Source organism: Mustela erminea, chromosome 3, assembly GCF_009829155.1.
Source record: "Mustela erminea isolate mMusErm1 chromosome 3, mMusErm1.Pri, whole genome shotgun sequence".
Taxonomy (NCBI): Eukaryota; Metazoa; Chordata; class Mammalia; order Carnivora; family Mustelidae; genus Mustela; species Mustela erminea.
Genome location: NC_045616.1, coordinates 63,633,520 through 63,654,381, shown reverse-complemented (window position 1 = coordinate 63,654,381; position 20,862 = coordinate 63,633,520). Strand labels below are relative to the sequence as shown.

Here is a 20,862-nt window from a genome sequence, read left to right as displayed (position 1 = left end):
GGGACAGGAAAAAAGGGCAACAAAGTGACATCTGGGTACAATATTTAGTATATTAAACAATAAAGAGAAATATCTAAATACCCAGCAACTAATTATGACTTATTCATATGTAAACACCCAAATTTTATTTTCTCCATGGCCCAGGTAAAACAGGACGGTTTGTACATAGATTTTTACTGTGATCTTAAAGAGACTGTGTAAAAGCCAAAGTACATTTTGCGTCCTAGTATCTGGTATTTCTTTGAACATATGTAGTAATCCGTTTAAAAGGAATTTTAAAATTCATTCACATCAATGGTTAGTAATGATAATATGACCTTAACAGAGCTGCAGTTAGCAACCTATAACATTTTACTGAGAATTACCTTCATTTCTCCTTCTTCTACAACCAACTGCCAATTAGCATCTCCACCTACATCCTGTAATGAGTAAGTCATGTGGTTTTGCACCATCTCTTCAACCTTGGAAAGAAAAAGTAAGCCATTAAGAATCCATATCCAATGAATAGCGATGGCATAATCTCTTAAACAGAATGATATTCAGTTTATTTCAGTTCAGAAATGTTCTTAGAAAGCTGAGCAACCAAATGCACAAAGGTTAGTAGATTTTATACAGTGCTGAAGGGTTTAGTCCACATTCCAGGTATCATATCCAGGTTAATGACAGGGGGCAGAAACTGAGAGAAAGAAGATGCTTCACTCAAATAACATATATTGGTCTAATGTGCTTAAATAAAGTGAGCAAAATAAGCATTTTTCTGGGGGGAAAAAAAATCCTTCCTTAACCATAAAATGCTTCTTTACGGAGATAATGTCTTAAAACATAAAATCATGTGACATTAAGGGTAAAAGGGACACAAGTTGTTCTAGTCCAATGCTTCTATGTTTAAGACTACAAAGATAATAGAATGTTATATGGCAAGATTTCCCTATTAAAAGGATAACAAAACTTTCATTGCTTCACTGATAAATTTTGCTTCTACCAACAATATAAGCCACATTAAAAAAATTAACCTAGCCCCCATTTATTTGACTCCAATTTCACTGTTTTACATTCTTTTAGGGAAAATGCAAATCTGCACATCTGCAAACATTTACAAATAATCACCTTTTAATGTCTTTAAATTACTAGCTAGTCTTTTTAGTGAAATTTAAATAAAACCTATGCTTTTAACTATCACAAATTACTCCTACACATTTTATATAAGCAAATAAAACTGAGTATTTCGGGTGCCTGGGTGGCTCAGTGGTTTAAAACCTCTGCCTTCGGCTCAGGTTATGATCTCAGGGTCCTGGGATCGAGTCCCGCATTGGGTTCCCTGCTCAGTGGAGTACCTGCTTCCTCCTCTCTCTCTCTCTGCCGGCCTCTCTGCCTACTTGTGATCTCTGTCAAATAAACAAATAAAATTAAAAAAAAACCCAAAACCAAAACCAAAAAACACTGAGTATTTCACACTCCCAAGAATCCACAGATTCATTGGTAAGATTTCTTGTGAGTGCTATTTGTAAACACTACTAGTTTCAAACATGTTTTTAAATAGAAGTGAAGTGATAAAAAGATGGTTTACGGAGTTGCTTCCTTTATCATGTATGCAGAGACGCTTTTTTTACATTCCATTTACTAACCTTTAACTCATAATTTTGTTTTATATAATAAGTACATCAGAAAAGGCAGGAAAGCGTTGGAAATATATATATTATACTTCCACTTAATTTATTCCTAAATTCGACAACTTATTTTACATAAAATCTACTGCATTCATTAGGGATATAGAATTAGAACCAGGTTTACACATATTTTCAAGTAAAATACAGTAATGGTTTATGGCAAAAATTGCTAAAATTATTAACTCTGGGGGTAAATTTTTCTACACAGAAGGATGTTATCAATATGTAACAGTGACATGTACTTCTCCTACATTAAGTTTTCTAGATTTCAAAATCCATTTCTGCTTGTAGGTATGACTTTAAGTATCTCCCTAATTGGTAATAATCTTAAAAAAGTTATTGATAAAAATTTTATACTGAGTTTCTACAATTATTTTAGTACTAAATAAAGCACTAACATAACGTTTTATAACTTTATTCATAATCCTCAAAACAATGTGAATGGTATTGAGCTAAAGGTTTGAAAGAAAATTAAAAATGTGACAAACAGTACATTCTAAGATATAAAAACTTAAAAAAAATTTTTTTACAACATTTATTTTTTTAAATAATCTCTACACCCAACACAGGACTTGAACTCATGACCCTTACATTGAGTCACATGCCAGCTAGGCACTCCATATTCTATGATTATATAAAGGCTTCAGTAGAAAATATAACTCCAGGGGCTGCCTAGAAAAATTTGTGTGCCTCTCTAATTTTGAAATCTGCTCTGAGAGAGTAAGGAGAACTAATACAGGATTTCCAAGTTATGAAGACATACAAAACATACTTGAGTTCTCAAAGAGGAAGGAAGAAAGAGAGTTCCAGTTAGTATACATAAATAAAACAACTGCTGTAGAACTGGCTTGATTCATTGGTCTGTGTCACAGTGTGACTGGGAAAAACTTTTGCCCTTTTTAGATCCTAAGATCTTAAAAAATTTTTAGATATGAATATGTACTTTGTAAGTGGGACACTAGGACTTCAGAACACCAATATTTATTACCAGAATAGAAGCAGAAAGAAATGCTCCCCAGAAATAAGACCTACTTTAAGTAGACCACTTGTTATGTAAAAGATTTTACTGTGCTAAAAAACAAAGAGTTCTGTTTCAAAAAAACATTTAGTACTGTGTTAAACTCTTTTGTTGTAAAGTATGCAGGTAATCGTATTTTCGTTTGGGAGATTATTCCTGCTAAGTTATTTCAAATGTTTCAATAATAAGAAGATAGTTTTGTGTTTTGGTCCCAAAGAAACTAGATTCCACAAATATAAAGTGAAAGCTGTTTACATAGGTTAAAACAATGTACGGTAAGCGCATTTAACACTGTTTATTTAGAAAGATGAAAAAATGGTATTACTACCACAGTTACCACTGCATCTATGGAAAACTGTTTAGTCTTTTGCTCTGATGTACTTCCCTGACTTAAGGGGCTTCAATAAGTTCAACAAAGAAATAAAAAAGATGAATTTGTGCTGTGCTTCTAGGAAATTAAAGAAACTGAAGTACCCAATTACTATAGTAACCATCTCTGCAAAGCTTTCATCATGGTATCTTTACCCATTATGGCATCTTCCTTGAAGTAATAACACTGAGATTAAGAATCTGAGAGGTGATGCAGGTAAAATCTCACTCTAATGATTTTCATGTTCACCGCAATAAAATGTGAGGAAGTAAGTGTTACTACTGGGGTAGTGACTTGGGCATTTGTGACCACACTGGCTTTTCGAATCTACCGTAATGACCTGCTCTGTTTATTGTTTTCAGTTATGACTGCATTTCACAAATAATTGGGAAACAAGGGGCCATTGCGTTGGATGACAAGAATAAAACACAAGCCAAATTTACTTTTTTGTAGGCTCAAAATCTGATACACTAGGAAACAATATTACTAGTAACATCTGGTGTCACTTTAAGAAATAAAAGACTGGATCAGAATAACTAAGGCAGGTTTCATCTGGTTTAATAGTTTTAAATAGACTACACATAATTTCAGGAATCATGCCCTGATTTTTCTGGACCTAGAGTTGAAAATGATAAGCTGACATACACAGCATTTTAACAAATGAACTATGAAAAATGGAGATAAAGCACATTTAAAATAAGAGATGATGGCATACCAATTCTAGCCTTTTCTTCTACCACCCATTTGAGTCACTCAGTATGCCATTTTAGAAGGCTAACTGGATTTTTCTAACATTACCAATACAGAAATTTTTAATATATAAGGGACAAAATTCTAATGAACAAAAGTCTAGATGGGTTCAAAGACTGCTGAGATCTCTCTTCTCTTTTTTGTCATCAATTTTTATTGATGATAAAACAAATATATAAGGAACAAAATTCTAATGAACAAAAGTCTAGACAGGTTCAAAGACTGCTGAGATCTCTCTTCTCTCTTCTCTCCTTTCACTCATGTGAAAGGAGTACAACTAGGCTTATTGTTACAGAGTCAGAGGGATTTGTTGGATGGAATAATTTACTAATAACAAATTAAGGGGTGCCTGGGTGGCTCAGTGGGTTAAGCCTCTGCCTCTGGCTCAGGTCATGATCTCAGGGTCCTGGGATCGAGCCCCACATTGGGAATCTCTGCTTAGCAGGGAGCCTGCTTCCTTCTCTTTGCCTGCCTCTCTGCTACTTGTGATCTCTCTGTCAAATAAATAAATAAAATCTTAAAAAAAAAAAAACCAAATTAAGAATGTACTGTTAACCCAAAAGAAAAATGTACAGGACATGAATAGTCAATTCACTAAAGAAATGCAAAAAGACAGGGTGCCTGGGTGGCTCAGTGGGTTGTGTCTTCAGCTCAGGTCATGATCTAGGTTTCTGGGATCCAGCCCCACATCAGGCTCTCTGCTCAGCAGAGAGCCTGCTTCCTCCTTTCTCTCTCTCTGTCTGCCTCTCTGCCTACTTGTGATCTCTCTCTCTCTGTCAAATAAATAAATAAATAAAATCTTAATAAATAAATAAATAAATAAATAAATAAATAAATAAATAAAAAACAAACAAACAAAAAAAAGAAATGCAAAAAGCCAAGAAGGAAAAATACCACTTTTTAGGGGCACCTGGGTGGGTCAGTGGGTTAAAGCCTCTGCCCTCGGCTCAGGTCATGATCCCAGTGTCCTGGGTTTAGGGCCCACATCGGGCTCTCTGCTTAGCTCCACTTTTTTAATGAACAGTTTGGCATTAAGAATAAAAAAGACCTCAGAAGTGTGTGACCTCAGAAGCTTCTGTCTTAATAATTCCACATCTAGGAATGTATTCTAAGGAAATAACTGGATAAGTGTACAAAGATACATACATATATTACACACACACACACCCCACACATATGGATGGTATATATATCAGTATGCTCTTGCAGCAACTATTTATAATATTATTTATAATGGAGACAAACTGAAAATAAACTAAATATTCCATATTAGGCAAGTAGGTAAGTCCTATATGTATATCCATATTAACAGACAAGGAGATGAAGACCCATGTTTACTGATGGAAAAATGGGTTTCATTATAAAAAAAAAAAGAAAGAAAGAAAAAGCTGGTACAAAATAGTATATATGAAACTGCCTACTTTGGTAGAAAAAAAACAGTTACTAAGTGTGTGTATTTATCCGTATGTGGCTGATTTTATTTACTCCACTTTCTAGTTCTGCTAAATTAGAATGTATTATTGTACAATAAACACAGGAAGGGTTAAATACATAATTATACATAATTACCACAATAATAAAGTATCACTATGGACATAAAGGGGGAAAAGAGATTAACTGCTAGAGCCCAAGTCTGCTAATGACAACAAATGTTTTAGCAAGAACAATAAATATTTAAAGAACTCAATGCCATTCTTCTGCAACTCTGCCTCTTTTGGCATATAAAACAGTACAATAATTAATAGCTAAAAACAGAATCTGAATTATCATGAGCATCACATATTAGAAAAAATCGCACCAGAATTATCTTTCTCAACTTATATACCTGAGTTACACAAAATATTAAAAAATATGCTACAATTTGGCAAAATCTTGTAAAAATCTGGGCACCTGTGTAGATATTCATCTATATTTGAAGAATTTCAGCTCTTTTAAAGCTCTATAGGTTGGGTCCAAAGTCTGCATTCTGAACCCTTATTTCTTAGGCATCTATTATGGCTTATACTCTTTTACTGCTCTCATTACATTTTCATTTATAGCCTGTGTATTCCTATAATTTGAGGGAAAATGGTCACCAGTACTCATGGGCTTTAGTCTGTTACTTTATTATTTTAATGCAAGGTGGAGTGTAGCAGAATTTTGTCACTGATTTATTGCAAATATGAGACGCTTTTAAAAAGCTTGCATAGGGGCGCCTGGGTGGCTCAAGGGGTTAAGCCTCTGCCTTCGGCTCAGGTCATGATCCCAGGGTCCTGGGATCGAGCCCCACATCGGGATCTTTGCTCAGCAGGGATCCTGTTTCCCTTCCTCTCTCTGCCTGCCCCTCTGCCTACCTGTGATCTCTGTCAAATAAATAAATAAAATCTTATAAAAAGCTTGCATAAATGAACAAAATTAAGAAATACTGGAATAAGTTTGGTTCTGGGTGATTTCTGATGCAGAACTGATACATCTCTTTCTCAAAAAAGTTCAAAGAGAAAAAAAGCAGCAAAAGTAAAAAAAATACATTTTGGGCCTTAACCTTAACTTTCACCTTTATTGCATACTTAAAAAACAAATGTAAATTTTATTCATATGTAAACTAAGAAATCTGTTCTAAATTATGACTTTAAAAAACATTTACTGGAATACAGTTGACCCTTGAACAACATAAGAGTTTGAACTGTGCAGGTCCACCTACACATGGATTAGTTCCAATAAATATAGAGCAGTATTGTAAATGTATTTTCTCTTCTTTACAATACTCTTCTTTTCTTTTCTCAAAGTTACCTTACTGTAAGAATATAGTATATGATACATATAACATATAAAATGTATTTTAATCAACTGTTTATATTATTATAAGCCTATTATTAAGTATAGTGGTTAAATCTGGGGGGAGTCAAAGTTTTATGTGGATTTTTGACTGGAAGGGTCAGTGCCCCAACCCCTGCATTGTTCAACTGTACTCTGATAGAGAAAAAATAATGTAGAAAATTGATTATTCAAAGAAATTGTTATTATTATAAAAATAGCTAATAAAACAGTTATATAATAGCTATAAAAGCTCACTTATCTAGCATTTACAACATGCCAGGCTCTAGTCAGATCACAGTCCTAGATAAATCACAGAAGTGAAGCACAGAAGAAGTAGAAATGTTGTCCAAGATCATGCAACTAAGCAGGATTTTAAACTCAGTCATTCTGACTAAAGAGCTCAGCTTCCTATCGTAAGGTAACATAATGTAATGCAATAAAATACAATCACCATAAAGATACAAAGCTGAATGGCAAAGATAAAAGGATTGAAGAATTTTAAAAACTAATGCTGATACTAAAAATCATTCTTTCGATAATAATTTGACTTATATATTATGAGAACAGAGACTGTTAGCATCTAGCTTCCTGTCTTAAATTCCTAAATATGTAATGGTGCATCTGAACAGGAATATTAATTTATAATATCCAAGGGTAATTTGCATAACAAAAATCAGTTAAATGGAGCTTAGTATGACAAAAGTAATGAGACAAACATTTAAAAAGATACTTCCTTGTTCAATTATGAGATACTGTAAATTACAACTGGGGCTGCTAAAACCTGCTTTTATGCTGTAATCTAACATATCCTGTAAACCATGTTCATCAAAGTTGCTGAATCCTGTCTGAAGAAAGAGATACTACATGATATTTAAAAACCAGATATCTTCTACTTGTTGCAATTCAGTTTGAAATCGTTCAGGAGTACCTCCTATATGGCAAAATTCCCAGCTATTCACAGCAGACGATACAAAGGGCACATGCAAGCCTGACAGAGGAACTATTTAGTAGATACGGCCTTTTTAATGCTTATTGTTACTATTTAAAAATTCAAAGCCAAAACCAGTGGCCTAACCAAAAGATACCTAGGAATTGGGAAAGCAGGCTGAAATATAGCAGAGACAGACTCAAGTCCACTCTATACAGTCATACAGTACCTGGGAGCTGAATCTGTGAACATCGTCAGAGGCACTGACTAGATCAATGGAAGACATGGAGGAAGAGCGACTATAGGGCTACCAGAGACAGACAAAGAAAAAACCAAGTAATCAGAACAAAGGCACAACAGAGCATTCAGTACCAACTTCCAAACACAAGATAAAGAAAGAAAGAACAAAGCACTATATGAAACAAGCTCAGCAGCAAGTGCTGACTTAATGCACCTATTATGGTTTATGCTCCAAAATCTTTCTAAAAGGAATGCAGTACTTCCAATAATACAAAATAATATCACTTAACCCCAAAGAAAAAAGTGATTTAACATAACTAGCTCCACTTCTGGTTAACTGTTTTGGACTAGCAATTCCCTATCCTCCCATCCCCCCTTTCCCATTAAACAAAAAAGAAAGAACATTATATTCAAAAGATTTCTAACTGTTTTGGAGGATGTATATGGAAGAAAGTATACAATACCAAAAAAATCTCATTCTTAAATTCAAGAAAAGGGAAAACTTTTACAACAAGATAGCTCCATCAACAATGAAGATATTTTCAGTATCTATGACATTAGCTTACCTTTTGGACAAACCTATGAGTCCCCACAGAAGAAAAGGCATCTCCAGATGGCATGGATGTAGGCCAGTGTAATCTGACCTTTTCGCTCTGAGACTAAGAAAACATACAATGTTAGGTGAGAAGGTTTTAAAGTGCACTATGCAGTTTAAGAATGGATAATATAATCTGAAACTACCAACATTTAATTACTGAACACTTTAGTACTTATAAATATTTGAATTACAAAAATACCTCTGAAGGTAAAAGCTTTGCCATGACCTGACCTTTACTTCATGTACACTAATTCAGTCTCTTTTAGACTCCATAGATACCACTTTTGATTAGGGACTGGCTCTCTGATTTTGACAGACTCTCTGATACCAGTATGGCATTATTTACCACAAATCTTCATTAACACTACTGTTGAAGTAATTTCTTATACCCAAACTCTTTCAAATTATTCTAATCATTCCACTTCAGCAGGGTTGTGCAGGGTCATACCATTTGAACCACTGTCACTATTGCTTCAGTTGTGTTACAAAGAACACCAGCACGATATCTTTAGACTCCTTTCCATGAAGATATTTGGCCTTCACCCACTGTGTCGTTCCTCTTCAGTGGCCACTAACCTCTGTTTTCCTCCTGAACTTGCCCAGTTTCTCTCAATTATTCAATACCTACTAAATAGAAAGTACCAGAAGCTGCACTGTTTGTTTGCTCATCTTGTAACTATGCAGAAGACAAGTAGTCATTTCTATTCAACACTATCTGAACAGAACTGCTAAGATCTCATTCTCACTCACCACTTCACTGAAAATTTCTTTCCTTTTTGTTGGTAAAAAATGTAGACCAGTGTAAACTCAAAATGTGTCTCTGAAGAATACCTAAGTAGTGGCTGTGCTGTTGGGAGTTCTGTGCAAAATCTACTGCATACGAGGGAAATTATCTAAATCTGTGGAACTAAATTCATGGATTACTGACACTATTCTAGAGTATTACCACGCTGTAATTACCCTTGTATTATCAACATGCCCATCAGGCAAGGAAAGTCATGGTCTGTTTAACGATCCATTTTGCAGAATATCTACCACAGCGTCAGGAACAGACTGAAATCAAAGAGCCCCATGAATATTATTCTCCAAAGTTTACAAAAGTTTTCATCAATCCTCTTAAACTCCAACTCAACCACCATTATTTGGTAGAGTAGCACTGTACAGCCAGAAAGGATAATCTGAACCATCTTGTGTAACTCCTTGTTTTACATTTTAGAAAACCAAGGCCCAAAGAATTTAAGCAGTTAAGTTTACAGCTACATCATTAGTCACCGGCAAGACTAAGATTAAAGTTGTATTGGCCTAATCTCCCCAAAATACCACAACTTAGATTAAAACGAAAACAAAACCAAAAAAACACCGATGTGAAGCAGAAGAAAAACAAAACAAAACAAAACAAAACAACATTTAAAAAGCCAAACACAAAGATACTCCTTCAGATAATACTTTAGTGATCAGGTAATACTTTAGTGATCTAGAAATGGAGCTCGTTTAGGAACTGAAAGCTTCCATTCTTATTGAATGCGCATACCATCTTTGGGGGGCATTAAAAAAGGACTAATAAACTTTATAAATTAATGAAACAAAAACTTTTTATCACTGATTTAGAAAAAAAATAATGAAAGAAAAACACAGAAAGCAGAAGTCACTATTGCAGGTGATTTACCCTCAGGGAGACAGACCAGTGAATGGGCATAATGGCCATTTATGCCTTAGCAATGACAGGAATGAAAAAGCTAACTTTTTTATGCAAGTTCACGTGTAGTATAACTGATACACTTACAAATTTATTTGCAAGATGCTTAAAGCCCTGGTAAGAGTAACTAAAATTCTTCACCCTTAAGTACCATCTAGTGGTAATATATGATAACCGTATTGCTGCAGAATTAAAAGGAGGCAAAGGATCAAGTTAATCCTGAAACTAGAGTTGAAGGATTTTCCTTCAATGTTACAGAAATAGCTGGGTATAACTGTTGTGAATTTGATAATGATAAAATACTGAGCAAAGTTAAAAGTGATGAAGATACCGAAGGTGAAGGTAGTGAAAGCAATAAAGGAGACAAATTCTTGGTCATCTTCCTTGTGAATTCATATGGTTGGGACCTGTGAGAAATCCATAAATTGTTTCACTCAGATTAAACATATGCTTGTTCTTAATAAAGCTGGATACTTCAAGGGGAATAGGCAGAATATTTCCAGTTAGTTTCATGCTAATTATGCATGACTCCTTTAAGCAGTCAGTGGTCTCCTTTCTATTGCTTAAAAATTTCATCAATGAAGGAACTGACTTGTAAAGATTCTTCTACATTTGTGACTCAGTGTAGACACAATTCATTTTCTAGGTTTACAGTTCATTTCTATTACGCTCACAGTTTTCAAATTTCATATACAAAATAACATACATCAAGGAATGCCTAGTTTTAGAATTTTTAATAAAAGATATACCTGTTCCTCTATTTTATCTTGTCTGTCAAGAGCAGCTTCGACAGCATCAAAGAACTCTTCTTCATTAATCAGACTGTTTGGGCCTTCCTATTCAAACACATGGAAGAAAAAAAAATCACTTAATCAAAGAAAACAAAAAAAATTTCCCTTGTTAAAAAGCAACTTAAAAAAAATCGAACAACCCTTTATCTCCTTGTGCTTACCAAGCAAAAGAGCTATTGGGGCTAAATCAACTGGTCTTTATCCTACTTGTCACATTAGCAGCATTTCTTATGTAAAGGACTCTCTTTGAAGAGTTCTCTCCCCTCCCTTGGATTCCTAATTTCCCAGTTCCTCTCTATCCAAGCCTCTTCTTTGGACTCCCTTAAATTAAATGTAGGTGTTCCTAGGGTTCCATACTTGCTCCCCCACAGCACTTAATCATTTCTAAGGCTGTGGTCATGAGATGATTTCCAAATTCACAGCCTATCCACTCTCTCCTAAGTGTTAGACCTTTGCATCCAATAATACTTAAAACCTCTTCAGGTTAATGCTGCAGTTCACATGCAACAAACATGTCTAAAGCCTGTTTCTTCCCCTATCTCTACACCAATCTAAGGCAGAATGCAGGGCCTGTCCTGGATTTCTCCCACTTCCCTTATTCAATCACCACACCCTTTAATCTTACTTTCTAAATAGCTAGGTTTACCCACGTCTATTCCTACTGCTCTATCTTAATTTTAATTCTCACGTGCAAGACTGAAAAAGTCTGGGAAGCCCCCAGTTCACAACTGTCAACTTCAATCCACTCTCCTCACTGCAGGGAGCAAGAATGATTTTTCTAAACCGTAAATCTGAGAACTTCACTTGCTTAAAATCCATTCTCTGAGTGTCTGCAAGGATTTTTAGATACCTTGCTAGCCAGTCTCACCACTCCCTATTCTCAATCAGCTCTACCCTCCAAAGAAAAGATCTTCCAGTTCCCCTGAGGCAAAATGTGTGTTGTGTTTGTTTGTTTGTTTGCTTCTGGCTTCCCAATGTTTTCCTTCTTCTCAGCCCCTATAAGCACTCTATCTACTCACCTGGTTAATAGCTACTCAGCCTACTCATTCTTTTTTTTTTTTTTTTTTTAAAGATTTTATTTATTTATTTGACAGACAGAGATCACAAGCAGGCAGAGAGGCAGGCAGAGAGAGGAGGAAGCAGGCTCCCTGCTGAGCAGAGAGCCCGATGTGGGGCTCGATCCCAGGACTCTGAGATCATGACCTGAGCCGCAGGCAGCGGCTTAACCCACTGAGCCACCCAGGCGCCCCCAGCCTACTCATTCTTAAAGCTTTACCTAAAATGTCCTTTTCTCTAGGAGGCCACCATCCCTGATTCAAAAACCTCTCAGTGCTAACAGTGCTTCATAACTCCCTGTAACTCTCCCGTTTTCCCATTACATAGGTAGTACCCTCAGGCAGGATCCTGTATATCCCCATGCCCTAGTACACTGTCTTTCATTTACAGTAAATCTTAAGTAATGAACTTAAGATTAAAAATTGCCAAAGCTACAGATGACAGTTAACTTTTATTCAATAATTAGAACATCATAAATGTTTGATAAGACCCAAAATAAGTCATAATCTGAATGAGTGTCTAAAAACCATGCAAACATAGCACTCACACAAGAAAATACAGATGGCTCAAAATATCAAAAGGAAGGGGGGGGTAAGGAGGAAGCATAAAAACAGAAGCCCTAAAGGCCCTAAAGGACATTTAACTTGATACCACAGGGGTCAGTGAGAAAAAAACTGAAGTACCCTTAACCATTTTCTTCATTAAAGGAGAAAGAGGGAAGTACATCTCAGATGGATGGAAAACAATCATTTATTCAACAAATGCCACTAAAATAAAATACAGATTTTTACATTATACTGTAATCTTAAAAAACCTATGTGCACTGTTACAATATATTTAGAAGAGACCATTAAAAAATTAAAAACCCAGTAAATACAATTATTTAAAGTAGGGAATGCTTTTTTAAGCATGATACCAAATGTAGAAATCAGTACATCAAAAGACTGAGGGATTAATTACATTAAAGTATAAAACCTTTAGCGGTGCCTGGGTGGCTCAGTGGGTTAAAGCCTCTGCCTTCAGCTCAAGTCATGATCCCAGGGTCCTGGGATCAAGCCCCACATTGGGCTCTCTGCTCAGCAGGGACACTGCTTCCCGTATAAACTTTTTTAAAAAAATGATTTATTTGTTTATTTGACAGAGATCACAAGTAGGTAGAGAGGCAGGTGTGGGGGGTGGGGAAGCAGGGTCCCTGCTGAGCAAAGAGCCCAATGCGGGGCTCGATCCCAGGGTCCTGAGATCATGACCTAAGCCGAAGGCAGAGGCTTTAACCCACTGAGCCACCCAGGTGCCCCAAAAGCATAAAACTTTTATATGACAAAACCAACAATCAAAAGTTTAAAAAACTAAAAAAGGAAAAAAAATTGAAAAATGAAAAGCTAATCTTCACATCTTCTAAATAGGAGAAACAAAAATCCACAACAGAATAAAAATAAAATATTAAGGGACATGGATATGTGAGTCATTGAAGAAGAAATAAAATGACCAGTAGACTTTTTTTTTTTAAAGAGAGTCTATCTAAATCGTATCAACAAATAAGCAATTTAAAAAATCTGAAACTAGGGACACCTGAGTGGCTTAGTCATTAAGCATCTGCCTTTGACTCAGGTTGTGATCCCAGGATCCAGCCCCGCATTGGGCTCCCTGCTCCGAGGGAAGCCTGTTCTCCCCTCCTCCCACTCTCCCTGCTTGTGTAACCTCTGTTGCCATGTCTCTGTCAAAAAAATTAAATCTTTAAAAAAATATAACTGAAACTAGTTAACAAATGTACTTATTAGCACAACGTACCTCTGATGATGAACAAAAGGCAAGCTGAAGACAAAGCATAAACTGAGGCCCTCTAACTACCTCCCCCCCCAACTCCTGGGTGGGATTCTTCCAGGAATTTTCCAACTATCTTAATGTTAATGCTTTGCTAGAGGGAAAAATAATCTTTACTTGACAATGGCAAGGCCTCCAGTATCCCTTGAATCTTCCTTGACATATGAAAATCCTTTTGAAACCACCGTTTTTCCTAACCTACCCCAACACCTTAGTATATAATCAGCCACCCCTCACAACCCTGGGACAGCAGCTCTTTCTGCCCAAGGGTCCAGTAATAAATAATAAAACCACCTTTCTGCACCAGAGATGTCTCAAGAATTCTTTCTTGGTCGTCAGCTCCAGACCTCACCCCCCTGAACTTCGCCTATATTCCAAAACCACATCATATGGTGCCCAATGTGGGGCTTTGAGTCTTTATATCTGGACTCCAAGTTTCAGTGCAAACTTGGTGAGAACTTTCTCTTTTCCTTTACTCTCATTTCTGTGGCTCTTCAAGGAGTACAGCCCTATTGGAACATTTTCATGTCAATTGCTCAAGCTGTAAACCTCTAGCCCACGGCTTCTCTACGGGGAAGAGAAAGCCTGCCTTTTACCCTGGCCACGATGGCAATAAGACCCAGAAACCTGATGCTCCCTCTTTATTTCTATCCTTACACAAAGCTGTCTTGTCTTGGGGACACCTAAGTCATCAATGACTGCCAATCTTAAGACTCCCAAGTGAAGATTCCTCCTGATTGATCTAATATGATCCCCTCCACATCCCTGGTCTAGCCACTTCTGGCTGTGGGACTTCCACTGGGAGCCAGCTGAAACCAGTACCCAATGGAATTAAAACCCAACTGGGGACCGTTCCCTAGGGAAGCTGACTATAAAGACCGCATGTGTTGGAATATTGCTTAGATCATGATGGGTTTCCCTGTCTTCCCTTGCCTAACATGGACTGCCTCCCTCCTTGTTGGCGGGAAAACACTGTGTCTGCTGATGAGCCCTAGAACCGGGAACCCTTTCTCTGCTTTCTGGCAGCACTTTGCCTCTTCTGTCTCCCCTTCCCCCTTCTCCTGTTTCTGTACCACCTTGGGTGCAGCCTGCACAACTGGCTTCCAAACCTTCCTCAGTGCCTCAGGCACTATGGCTCCTTCTCCCTTCACTGTCAAGGAGCAAGAAGAGCACCGCCTGGACCCAACACCACTTACTCCTGATTTCCCCACCAGTGTCTCAGGTAAAAACTGACAATAGGGAGGATCCAGGTGGAACACAATTCAATATTTAAATTAATTTAATTTTGTTGGCTTAATTAAGATAGGCATTTCATTAAAATGTGAAACTTTTATTCTACTGAGGTTTGCTAAAGGTGAAATAAGCTCGTGTTATCTCTTTGCAAATTGTTAGCAAAAACATGACTAAAATGATGGTTAATTGTCTGTCTCATAGTTTTCATGGGTTAAGAAAGCTTTCATAGTCTCTGGTAACCCGAAACTTATAAAAGTTTTGCATGGATGATAAATGGGATTAATTGTTGGACATCTAGGTCTTTTCTAAATAAGATAAAGGGCTAAATCACTGATTACTAGACATAGGTTTGTGCTTTTGACTTCTTATTGCAGAGAAACCAAGGATATTTAAATCTGTTGGTAACATGTTCTGTGCTTAACTAATTCATAAATCTGTTATCTAAAGAATTCTGGTGTAACAGTTCACAGATGGTTACTACTTAGTCTTCATTGGAGATAAGGTTTCTATGAGTGAAAAATTCTGCTAAATGTAATTATATGAATGTAAATTATGTAAATGTAATTATGACTGATGGAAAAAAGGGAAACAACTCTGTGGAAAGAGAAGATATGTAAGGAAGATATCAAGAATGGAAATACATTTTTGTTGAAGGTAAAAGAAGGTAATTTTGTCCTAAATAAGATGGTTGTTTAGAGAGATGGCTTGGGACAAAATCTGAATGCAAAAGAAAGTTGTAGAAGGTTTGTGATGGAAAAACTTTGGAACGGAATTTTAGGTGTGGTCAGGATGGACCTTAAAATTGAAATGAATGGATTTTAAAGTACACTGGTATAATGTTGAAAGTCTGCTATCTCTCTGTTCAAACAGATAAGTTTTCTTGAATTGTCTGCTCTTGGTAAGAAAATGTAAACAAAGTTTTTTTCTCTTTTGTCTGTTCAGAAAACCAGTTTATTTATCAGGTCTTTAACATCCTTAATCCTATTTAGGTAGGTGCCTTAAAACTCCCTAAGGTTTTAACAAACTTCTGCAAGATTTAAATCATGAACAAAGTTTCCCTGCTTATTTGGTAAGTTACCTTCTGGTAAAAGGTCATCATTACTCTATTTTAATTATTTAAGTGTTATGTGTCAGAGAAATAACCGGATTTCATTGCCAGCTATATTGTAACCTCTCATCAGATGTTTAACCATGTCCATTTTTTAGTCTTGTCATTTACAGCTATTCTTATTCTCTTGGAAAATGTTTCATCTTCAATAGAACTAAGGCTACATTCAAACTAAACAAGAATTAATAACATGGGATGAATGAACTAAAACATTATTGTGTTGTGACTCTCATTTGAAACACTGCTGGTTCTCTAATGTTTGCTCTTCCAGACTAAGGAAACTTTCTCTTAGGACATCAGTGATATATACAAATAATGATAAAGCAAATTAAAGTATTTAATTTTTCTCTCTACCTGAACCCTCTCATTCAAAAGGTCTAAGTATCCGTTCTTCCATGGCAATTATAATCATTTGTATAAGTACAATACGAATCTTCTCCTAGTAATAACTGTTCAGAGGTTATTGATCTTGTTTAGTCTAGTCTACCAGACCTAAGACGCCCCTATTAAAAATGCGGATGACAGCTGGTTTACCAATGGCAACAGCTTCATGGAAAAGAGGGGTAAGAAAAGCTGGGTTTGCTATTGTCAGTCTTAACTCGGACTGCCGATGCAAAAGCCCTGTCAGCAAATACATCTTCCCAATGTGCTTTGCAATTGGCAGAAGTCTTAAAAATTAATATTTATAGTGACTCCAGAAATAGTGACTTCCTAGTCCTATATGCCATAAGGAGCAACTTAAAGAAAAGGGGATTACGGTCAAACTGTAACTCTCCAATCAAATATGGGACTGAAACTACTACACAAATTCAAAGGATGGCCCTCCAAAACCAAGTAGCCCTTGAAATCCCATCTGCACTTTAAAGAGGCCAAGTATATGACTGGCTCCTGGCTGGGACCCAATGGCTATGCGACTCTAACTTGTCCACAGGCTCCCCCAGGCTGGATAGGGCATTGTACTCTGGGTTTTGCCTGGGGGCACAAACACATTATTAAAACAATTACCAACCCAACTAACCTGCCAAATTTAAAACAATGGTGGCACCTGGGTGGCTCAGTGGGTTGAAGCCTCTGCCTTTGGCTCAGGTCATGATCTCGGGGTCCTGGGATCCAGCCCTGCATCAGGCTCTCTGCTCAGTGGGGAGCCTACTTCCCCCTCTCTCTCTGTCTGCCTCTCTGCCTATTCTGTCTGTCTCTGTCTCTGTCAAATAAATAATCTCTGTCTGTCACATAAATAAATAAATAAAATCTTAAAAAAAATACATATATATATATAAAACAGTGGTGGACATGTTTTGTATAACATTGGTATTACCATCTAGCATCCACCTTTGTTCCCTCTTTGAGACTGGGGGTTATATGGCACATGGCAACTCTTAAGCACATGGTCAAAACTTAAATGACACTCAAAATAGCAAAGACTTAAATGATACTCAAAATAGCATTTCTCTATTAAATACTAAAGTAATACAAATGCATAAAGCAGTTCTACAGAACTTGTGCTATCATAAAAACAGAGCTGTGTATACAATCTAGATTAAAATGAAAATATTTCTGGGTTTGTAACTGACATGAATACTCAAATAGGCACTTTAAATGATCTCCTTCCTTTAGTGATTGCTTAAAACTCCTAAACTGGAGGAAAATTATCAAAGGTCAACTATCAAAGGTCTTTTATTCAGACCAATATTAACCTTATTTTGACACTTTTGTCAGGGTGTCTTCCTTCCAAGTGTCAAGACTCCTTCACTGCCATAACTTCCAGTTAACAAACCCTTTCTACTCAAGGAGGGTTGTCTATGTTGAGCTCATTGGATTCAGCTGCCTCCCCATGCAACTCCCCTATATGTTCTCCAACTGAGTGATATTGACTCATATTTAGACACATCTCTATACCCTGGTCAGGAGGAAGACCTAACAGAAGATGAGACCTTCCACCTTCAACAACCTTAAAGATTTAAGGATCAAAGCTTAGGGGGAAATGACGAGGGAACAGAAGGCAAAATGCAAACTAAAATCCTGAAACCTCCTAAACACACAGGCTTTTTGTAATTTCTGTAATCTTCCTACATGAACATCTGGTTTTACTTGTATTATGAAAAAAATTAGGTAATTTTAAGAAGCTGACAGTTCACCCCCAAAATAAACCAAAAATAGCAAAAAAACAATGTGCTTAGCTTTAGAATTAAAATTGTAATAGCTTATATCCAGGAACCTTGTTTTTAAAAACCCCAAGGGTATCTAATTACATGATTTTTACACATTCTAAAAGGAGTAATTGACAGCTTAATAATTCTGAAGTATTACAGCTCAAACCTCATCATTATGAATATCCACACCTGGAAATCAATTCCAACATAAAACATAGTCAATAGCAACTCTGGTTTTTTTTTTCCCCCCTTTCTAAAATAAAAACAGGGGCGCCTGGGTGGCTCAGTCAGTTAAGCATCTGCCTTTGGCTCAGGTCATGATCCCAGGGTCCTGGGACAGAGTCCCACATCAGACTCCCTGCTCAGTGGGAAGCCTGCTTTTCCCTCTCCCACTCCCACTGCTCGTGTTCCCCCTCTCACTGTGTCTCTCTGTCAAATAAATAAAATCTTTAAAAATAAAAACACTGAGGAATTTTTTTTTTTTTAAATTTAGACATTTATTTGAGAGTGAGTGCAAAAGAGTAGGGGAGTGATAGAGGGAGAGAATCTTCAAGCAGAATTCCTGCTGAGCACTGACTCCAACCTGGGGCTTTGATCTTGGGATCCATGAGATCTTGACCTGATCTGAAACCAAGAGTTTCAGCTAACCAACTGAGCCACCTCTCTTTCCTATTTTTTAAAAAAAATATAAACCAGAATTATGTTTTTTTTTTTAAGATTTTACTTATTTTGAGAGAGAGAGAACACATGAGTGGGAGGAGGGGTAGAGGGAGAAGGAGACTCCCTGCTGAGCAGGGACCTAGAAGAGGGGCTGGACCCCAAGACCCTGGGATCATGATTCAAGCCAAAGGCAGATGCCCAACTAACTGAGCCACTGAGGCACTGCTAACCATAACTGTTTTAACATTCTACTTCTATCTCCATGATACCCTTTATCACTCCATTTTTAAAATGTACATTTCAGGAATATCAACAATGTCAGAGACTATTAACAAATATATTTCTTTTTCTTTCTTTTTTTTTTTTTTTTAAAAGATTTTATTTATTTATTTGACAGACAGAGATCACAAGTAGGCAAAGAGGCAGGCAGAGAGAAGGAAGCAGGCTCCCTGCGGAGCAGCGAACCCGATGTAGGGCTCGATCCCAGGACCCTGGGATCATGACCTAAGCCGAAGGCAGAGGCTTTAACCCACTGAGCCACCCAGGCGACCCTTAACAAATATATTTCTTATACCTCTTTCCCTCTAAAGAAATATTGTGGTAAACAGCTTATAAAATAATATGTGTATGTGCACGGAGAGGGAAAATGTATTAATCACTTAACAAAGAAACAAAAGAGGGGAAAAGGTTGGTTTCAGATCTTTTCAACTGAGAAGGACAAGGTAACGAGGACAGTTCCAGCTCTGCTGTGGATAGGACCTCACAGTATATTATAAAGCGCACACTAAAACCCTTTTGTCTGTATAGTGCTCAGGGTTTTCCTCTATAAGTTGCTTTGCTTTTATTAAAAAAAAAAAAAAAGAGAAGAAGATAACATTAAAAATTATTGTCTTCCACAGTTAAGATAAAAACTTGTCCTATAATGCAGACAGGCCTAATAAATGAGTCTTTGAAAAGCCTACACTAATTTCAGTTAGTAAGCCTAACACATATTATGAAATACACATTTAATTAAATACTGAAGAACATACTACATGTCTAGAATACTTAAAGGTTGTAAAAGTATTATTTAAAAATTAATCACTTTTGTGACGGATATGGCCTGTATTTTCCTCCTTCTAAAATCAAAATATAACTTCATACCTCATAATCTGGCCCTCCAAAGTGGGATTTTTTCTTCAGTTCTGTCATGGCATTTTTGTATGCTTCCTCTATTCTTCTTCTTTTCTCAGTTTCCTGTTTCGTTTTTTTTTTAAAGAAGCAAGTAAAAAATTATCATTTAGGGAGATTTTCTCTGCATTTCACCGAAATTTATAATTTGGCCAAACAATAATGACAAAACCTCCCACTTTCTTTCTGTGAAAAATTAGCTTGATTCGGTCCAAGAAAACACTTTTTCTCTGAGCTATACATTACACACAAGCTACCATTTAAATCAGCAAGAGCCACCTCATAGGTCGGTTATGGATTTAGATGAATTAAGTAACTGCCAAAGTATCTACACTTAAAAAAGGAAAAAAAAAAAAAAAGAAAAAAGATAACACTGCAGATACGCTTACAAGATAATCATGTGTTTGTATCCCCTGCCCCCCTCAGTAAAAGGTATATCTAATTTGTTTTAAAGAAAAGCAATGGATACCAGGAAGAAAATAACTCAATTAACAAATGAAATCAATGAATGTTAAAATATATTCTAAGAAAGATAAATTTCTGGTACTTTCCCATTGCTGGTTAAAACTATTTCAGGGCTGAAAAAAGAGCTTAGATTTCTACTTGAACCCTCTCCTTTAAATCTATACTTCTATAGTTAGAAGACCCAAGGCCAATACTTAAAAGAAAAAGGTTGCCTCTGGCACCAATCTCAAACTTACTTCTACAACCATAGATTGCACTGGTCAAATCTGATAACTTAAGTCTAAAAAGTTTGTAAGGAACCTAATGCTTTTATTCCCTTAACTCAAATACTTAGGGGCTCAATTT

The 20,862-nt window shown here is 36.5% G+C and overlaps 1 protein-coding gene across 3 annotated transcripts in view; it reads right to left on the bottom strand.

Moving 5' to 3' along the window:
• The window catches only part of CERT1 (ceramide transporter 1), a 111,903-nt gene that overhangs the window by 14,723 nt on the left and 76,318 nt on the right, over positions 1 to 20,862 (bottom strand). For 2 of the 3 annotated variants that reach the window (XM_032335943.1, XM_032335945.1), the window contains 5 exons: positions 20,026 to 20,118; positions 10,813 to 10,899; positions 8,336 to 8,428; positions 7,759 to 7,836; positions 366 to 461 (listed from right to left, as the gene is read on the bottom strand). In XM_032335943.1, coding sequence (XP_032191834.1) covers positions 366 to 461; positions 7,759 to 7,836; positions 8,336 to 8,428; positions 10,813 to 10,899; positions 20,026 to 20,118 — 447 coding nt within the window. The remainder of the gene's footprint in view (positions 1 to 365; positions 462 to 7,758; positions 7,837 to 8,335; positions 8,429 to 10,812; positions 10,900 to 20,025; positions 20,119 to 20,862) is intronic. The other variant, XM_032335942.1, reaches the window with a different exon arrangement.